Raw genomic sequence first — 7,590 nt, 5'->3', positions numbered from 1 at the left:
GCCCTCATTTATCACTGTCGGAAGCCCCTTCAAAGAGACCTTCCCAGAGAATCCCTTGTCAGAGATACAATCCTGTGGAGATACAACTCATCATTAATCATGAATGTTAACAAGGTGCTATCTCAAACCATACTGTAAGTTCAAAAGTGAAGTTAAACCTCAGTTTGAAGGAGGGAAAGTGGAGAGCAATCCTTGCTGGGGGGGAGGCAGAGGAGATTGATTAAGATCATGTTACATTTTGCAGTGATTTAGGAAAGCAGCCCTTTTTTGTACTGCGTGACTGTATATGCAGTTGATATGTGAACTGAATCAGTGTATCCAGGCAAAAGATTTTCAAAATTGAAAAAATTATTTGGTTCACAAACGGTGTTTGAGGCTTCAGTCTGCTGTATTCTAATGATATTTACACATGATTGGGAAGTACCTGATGACACTGTTTTATGTCTTTGCAGGAAACTGGTGTGACATAGCTCTTATCAAGGATGCATCCCCTATGGAGATACACCTTTGGCTTTGAAAGTGAACTGTGTTGGGTATGCTGCAATTTGAAGTGTAATAATGAAATGTAAAGTTGTTGCAATAGTCATTTAATGCTACCTTTTCCCCAGCAATAAATGTATTGTATGTTTAAGTCCTCTAATACTCACAGGGGAAAAAAAGGATCTGTAACTTAAGGCCTTTGACACTAGAAAAAAATATCCTACCATAGAACTTCAAATGCCAGCATTGTATTTAGTTGTAGGCATGATTCAGCTATCAGGTCTGTCTCCAAAAGTAGACAGGACTCCTGTAAACTACTGGATTTTGTCGTTGTGCAATTATCAAATTTCCCAGTACTTTTTTGAAGATTGATTTGGATTTTGAAAATATAATGCTTAGCTTGTGCTTCTCCATTTGACACAAATTAATGTGACGAAGAGACAGTTCAACGTCGGGGTCGAGTCCGGAGACCTCCCCGAGCACGGTGCGGCACTACTGAGGTCCTTCTCCTGCACCTGGGCTGTCTATGCCTCTCATTCCAGGCATGCCTCTCCCCGGCACACGGCACGTGGACCTGGGTGATCGGCCCGCCCGGGGCCGCCGCGGCCTGGGAAGACCCTGCTCCTCGAAATGCTCCGCCAGCGCGGATCGCTCCGGGGCTGGCCGCCGCGTCTTGTCTAGGGCCTCGCCGCCCAATGTTCCAGGGACCTGGGGCGGTAGCGGGCGCGGCCAGAGGCGCAGCGGTGAGGCCACCGCCCGCCCCGGGCTTCCCGCCGCCCCCGGCCGACTCCCCGCGCCCCGCCGGATGGGCTTTCTGGGGCCGTGCTCCGCTGGGCCGCTGGCCGGGGCTGCTCGCCCACCGCCGGTGCCGTGCCTAACGATCCGTGCGGAGACTCCAGCCCGGCCTGCTGCCGCGAGCAGCCGCCCTGGGCGCGCCGTGTGGGGGCGGATGCGAACGGCCCCACCCGGACGCGGCGGGCGGGGCCCCGCCTGAGGCACGGCCTGGGCGGGGGCTTGCGGGGTCTCCCTGGCCGCAGCCGGCGCCGCCTCGCCGGGCGGCAGGTGACGGGATCGAGCGCTCGGGTTCTTGTAGCTGGCATCGCTCGCAGGAGAGGCGCGACGGACTCGGGAGTTTATTTCCATTCAAGAAATGTAAAATCAGATGGTCGTCAGCTATAGCACTATTTTACGGTACTGGTGCTAACCACTCAATGGTAAGTTAAAGGTACAGATTAATTGTCCAAACCAGGCTTTTTGAGTCTCCATCTGAACACATGCCAAGCGTGGACTTTAATCTTGGATTTAAAGCATGCATAACTGCTCCAAAGAGTAGTTCCAGTGTGTGGCGTGGGTTAATCCTGGTAGGCAGCTCAGTTGCTCACCCTTCCCCCCTTGCAGTGGAATGGGGAGAGAATCAGAAGGGCCAATGTGGAAAGATTAATGGGTTGAGATAAAGAGTGTAAGAGGTAAAGCACAGCTGTGTGCACAAGCAAAGCAAAATATGGAATCTGTTCATTATGTCCCCTTAGCAGGCATGTTTCTACCCATTTCCGGGAAAGCTGGGTTTCATCAGGTCTGATGGTAACTTAGAAAGCCATATATTGTCACGTCCTATGTCTCCTCCTTCTCTCCCCAGCTTTGATTGCTGAGCATGGCATCATGCTGTGGGAAGGGCCTTGTGTCAGTTTGGTCAGCTGTAACCCCTGCAAACTCCTTGTTCTGCCCTGTTTCTGGGACAGGAGCCACGGAGAAACAGAGATGGCCTTGATGCTGTGTGGGCACTGCTTAGAGATAGTTAAACATCAACGTGTTTGAAACACTCAGTTTGGTCACCAAACACAGCACCCTCCTGGCTACTGTGGAGAAAGTAAACTCTGGTCCAGCAAACAAAAGTACAGTGTGTAAGACAAAAAGTTGACATAACAATCTTTTAAATGTCATGCAATTTTGATTTTGCCTGATCTAGTTTTTTTCCAAAGGACACAAAGTCTAATTGTTTACAATAGGAGGAGTTTGCTTAGGTATGCACAGCAGATTATAATGGAGAAGTTTATGACTGTACAGGGAATTGTGTAGTTTGTTCTAATGTAGTTCTAATGGCACAAAATAAGTATATGGCAACACTGTATATTGGTCTGGCTTACCATCTTTGTATTTAGAATAGAAATGGCCAGTTTAGTTTTTTTTAAACAGTATTTTATGAGGAGTGGAATAATACTGCCTTCAGTTTAATCCTTCAAATAATATGCTTCTGACTTCGGATTATACAAGAGAGGAAGGACACCAGTGTGTCAAAGAGTCTTTCTGAAAAATGTAATCTATCGAGATATTAGCAACAGACAATCTAGATAAAGATGGTAAATGATTGGGAATTTTTATTTAGCAACAGTGGTTTGTGTTGTTACTTTTGACAAAAATCATAAAGTAGAGGATAGAGAATAACTTCTTTCAAAAATAATAAGCTACTAATGCTGTTTGTTAGTTGTGGGTTTTTATTTAGACCCTGCATGAACCAAGGCTTAGGCTGTTTATTATTTCTGTACTACTGAATCTAGTACTTTGTATGAGCAACTGAAACTCTGCAATCACCTCTTATCAGTTGCCCCCTATCCTTACCCTAGATTGGGAGATAAAGTAATAAACTGAGAGTTATCAAAAATTTCACTCAGTGTAAACTTTGTGAAGATACTGAAATGAGCAGCTTAAAAGGTTCTTCAGCTGTTTTGATGCAAAGAAAACAAGTTACAAAGGAAGGCCACAATGCAGAGAGCATGTGAGGAAGACAAAAAATTACCAAGGAATGGCTCTTGAACTAAATTAGCACTTGGTTCCACCTTTTAGTAAGGACAGTGTCAGTTGTGGAGGGTTAAAGACAGATGACAGAAAAAAAAGTTCTGGAAATAGAAGCTGTACAGCAAAGGTAAAAACAAAAGCCAGTTGAAAGGCAATACAGAAAAATTTCTGTTTAAAAATTCTAAGACAGACAAGCTTTTGGTAGAACCTATAATGGGAGTTTAATAAATGTGTTGTGAGCATAGTGGTACAATATGGCTAAAGCAGGAGTGATTCCTTGGTTTAGGAAGGGAAAAAAAGATGATTTAAATATCTGAAAGTCTATAGGTGCATTCTTGGTCCCATACAAGCTTTGAGAGAAAATTTTAGAAGGACTATGACAAAAGAAATAAGGAGAAATGTGATTAATTTGAGCAGCCTGATCTACTGAAATATGCCCCTGCCTGCAGCGGGGGCCTGGAACTAGATGATATTTAGAAGTCCTCTCCAACCCAGGCCATTCTATGATCATAACCGTGACAAGAGCGCTTTATTATGACCTTGCCACAGAAGAAAACACATTGTGTAACTGCACTTGGCTGACAAACTGGGCAGATGTATTAATCATTGGCTGATGACAAGCTCAGATGTGTCTGTGCAATGTGATGCACCTTCAAAAAATGTAATCCTGGCACGTGTTAAGAAAGAAAATTTACAACAGTGATGAGGGCTTGTTACTTGTCATGCACAAATGGACAAGGAACAGAGATTTCTAGTCTCCTGTATTAGAGATTAATTGAACCTGGGCCAAGCACCCAGAAGTGATTTTTAAAGGAAGAGTGTTTCTTCTGAGATGGTTTTAGAACAGCCTGTCTTGTTCAATGAAACAGTAACAAATAGGAAGTCTGGGAGGTGATACGACTGCAATCTATCAGGGCAGTGGGGAGAAACAAAATCTGTTTAGGGGGAATACTGCAAAGTGGCCACTGATACCATTAGCTAAATTTAGCATTAAAACAAATCTATATAATTTGCATCATGTTCTGCTTGCATATTATTTGGAATTAAAAAATACAAAACTGGACTTAATTATTATTGTTTTTATAAAAGAAACCCTTTTAAATATGCTGAAAGCATACTTTTGAAGTTAAAATTTGCCAAGTACTCTCTATAGTAAAGAAATAGAATGCTCCTAATTACACTGACTTAATGTATTTTCTGACTATATATCTGTGCTGTTAATTTCAGGAGGTCAAAAATGAATGAGTAGTGTTGAGGAAAACATGATTTTCACTCCTTAAATAACTGCGTATTTCATTTCATTAAGATTCTGTGTTCTGATATATCTTGAGCTCTAGATTTTGCTCTTTTTCTCTGCTTCTAGAACCTGCTGCTGTTTCAGCACTCTCTCACAGGATCTGTATTCACCTATTTGAACTAGGCCTACAGTGTGTTAGGAAAAAATGACTGCCCAAGAAATACAGATATATGGTATATTTTTCTGGTTCTTTTTAAGTACATGTGTGAACTGAGGATACATCGACACAAAAGGTTAATTTCCAGAAGGAAATTTGAGTAGCCTTAAGAAAATCACCTATGTTTGACTTGCTTCAACAACTCCACGCTTATTTGTACTTTCAATTAAGTTGTTGTGGTGCAACTGTATGCATTGCTCAAGAGAAGGAAAACTTGTTTTTCTAGTAGGTGTGGCTGCTGTTACTGACATTAACAGAGTGCCAGCTATCTGAAATACAATGTGTCCATAACTAACTTAGGTGTTGTACCAGTATTTTTCCCTCAGTATTGTTCTGTATTGAACAATACTTGCAATTTATCTTAAAAATATTTAAGTTTTTATCTGTTTAAAATAAACAATTGGTAGATCATCTCAGCAAAGTACCATAGCAAAAAAATAAATGGAGGACTGAACAGAACTTCACTCAGCTATCTGCTTTAAAAGGTACTTTTTCCTTTCCAGCGTTCACTGTTTAAAACAGTTGAAAAGATGTATATCTTCTTGTTTATTATCTGCTAGCAAAAGCAGAAGAAAAAAGCAGGTAATAAATTTATTCTGTTACTTGATGTTGACATGTTTTGATATTTCTTTACTTAAAAACTGTTTATTCTGTAAGACCGAACAATATTTTTAAGTCATAAATAGATAAAACTAAGGAAAAAATGTTAAATGTGACCTCTATGTTGTAAGAATGCTAATTTATATAACATCCTTAGAATGAGAATGCTCGGGGGAAACTTTTTGTACTTTAGAATGTTTCATAAAAAGACAGAAAATTTGAGTTGTTTTCACTCACAAATCTCCAGCTGAAGTTCATATGACAGTAGCAGACTTTTAGCATGTATTTACAGTTCTGATCCTAATTGTAAGGACTTCTGGGGAAACTCTCCATTTCAGAGATAGAGCAGTCAATGCTTTCTGCTGCTCCTTCTCTACTTTGTGCCTAGTGGGATACATTGAGATTTCTGGTGCCCTGTGACTGTTCCAGTCTGTAAAGCAGTTTCTTGGTAGCTGGCAAAGGGTGATGTAAATCATCACCCTTGGCAAATGAGGCATTTTAAGGAGTGTGTTGTGATTGTAGTTCTCCTTACTTTGCTTTCTCATGAAAGAGCAATTGTGAAAATATTTTACATTATTCTGCAGGCATGGACGATTATTTTTTGCTTACTAGAAACATTTTCTTCATCTTGTGCAACAGCATCACTTTATTTCATCTTGGCATTTTACCCCACAGTTCTTGCTGGCAGCTGGGGAAACTCTTCTTCCAGTCCAGTTTTCTGATCTGGTATGAATTTGATTAATCTGGGACACTCTTTCTCCAAAGATCCTTGTAATACAAGCAGGCCCTTGAAGAGAATTGCTGTCACTTTACTGTTTATGGATCGTATCTCAATGCCTAAAGATGAATTTGTAGAGAAAACTTCAATCTGAGCTCCACTTGCAGAAATTACTGCTTGAGAATGCCCTGAGCTCCCACCTGGGCATTAACACTTGCTCAAGATTGTGGCCGTGCAGGTACTCAGGGCTGCCTGCCTCTTCCTCCAGCAGCAGGAGTGTAAGAGCCGTCCCCCAAAATGTTCCAGGAGCTGAACCAGCATTAAAGCAGTGTGAAGGGGCCCTTATCTCCAGCGAGCATTAATATGTGGTGACCATTCTTGCAAGCCCTGCCTTATACAGTGCTAAGTAGGGTAGAGCTGCTAACTAAGTTTAATACCCGCATAGATTTCACCTGTCCACTGCTGGATTGTACTAATTGACTTTCCTCTGTATGTGTTGCCTCATCTGTGGTGAACTGCAAATTAGGAAATTTATAAATTAGCAATTATATCTGAACCATTGTGTGCAATCCCCAATGAGAATGTTTATTTGATTCATTCTATATACATCTAATTTATATATCAGCCTCTTGCTTGTCTGTGAGAAGACTGGTTGAAAGGGTTTTTTTACATAATATACACTGTAGGGGAAACAAAAGTTTTGATTTGCTTTAGGAATTACTGCCTAATTATTAAATTGGATATTCTAAACTTTGGATTATAGAAAATACTGATTAGTAATGATGATTAATAATTAATCCTTTTGCTGCTGTATATATACCTCTGTTATATTGTCCTATGGACCCCTCCGTGTACAGAGACTGCTCCACACATCTGACAAATGGAGGCATTCAGAGTGTCGCAGGTAGTATCATCCATACCATTAAAGGTGTGTTCTGGCTGATTTTACATAAAAGCACAGTAGCTGAGTCTCTGATTAAGTCAGTGTACAATGATAGAGATTTACCCCCTCGTTTGTGAAATTCTCGAGCAATGATCATGAGTCAATATTATCTCACACAATACATATTTTCTCTTCTGCAGATGCGGCAACATAAAGTACAAGGACAAAGAAATTTACATCCACCTTTAGATAAATTAAGAATGTTGTGTGGCAGGAAAAAATCTTACTTTGCTGCTGCTGCTGTGTGCATTATTACTTTAACTTCAGTGGTCACAGTTTCTTATAGGTTGCAGAGACTTTCTCACCAGCCAAAAGTAATTCAAGAAGGTAGCAAATGTAGAGGGGAAATTGCCAATAGCACAATAACACCATTAAAAGATAACAAAACTTTTATTATATCCCCATACTTTGATGACAGAGAAAGCAAAGCCACTCGTGTGATTGGGATTGTTCACCATGAAGATGTGAAACAGCTATACTGCTGGTTCTGCTGTCAGCCCAATGGAAAGATCTATGTATCAAATGCAAAAATTGATGTTCACTCAGATAGATTTGGATTCCCTTATGGTGCAGCAGATATAGTTTGTTTGGAACCTGAAAAC

General features: G+C 41.1%; 1 protein-coding gene across 3 annotated transcripts in view; it reads left to right on the top strand.

Moving 5' to 3' along the window:
- The window catches only part of LOC114061995, a 17,222-nt gene that overhangs the window by 8,088 nt on the left and 1,544 nt on the right, over window positions 1-7,590 (top strand). For 2 of the 3 annotated variants that reach the window (XM_027892985.1, XM_027892986.1), the window contains exons 4-5: window positions 1-134; window positions 453-872. In XM_027892985.1, the coding sequence (XP_027748786.1) occupies window positions 1-134; window positions 453-465 (147 nt within the window). In that variant the 3' untranslated portion in view covers window positions 466-872. Of the gene's footprint in view, window positions 195-452; window positions 873-6,268; window positions 6,274-7,590 lie in introns of those variants that run through there. The other variant, XR_003572283.1, reaches the window with a different exon arrangement.

This window comes from Empidonax traillii, unplaced genomic scaffold (assembly GCF_003031625.1).
Source record: "Empidonax traillii isolate 1590-97213 ecotype Southwest subspecies unplaced genomic scaffold, ASM303162v1 scaffold375:size1330703, whole genome shotgun sequence".
NCBI lineage: Eukaryota > Metazoa > Chordata > Aves > Passeriformes > Tyrannidae > Empidonax > Empidonax traillii.
Note: the sequence above shows the minus strand (reverse complement) of the source record. Positions and strands in the feature narration are given on the sequence as shown.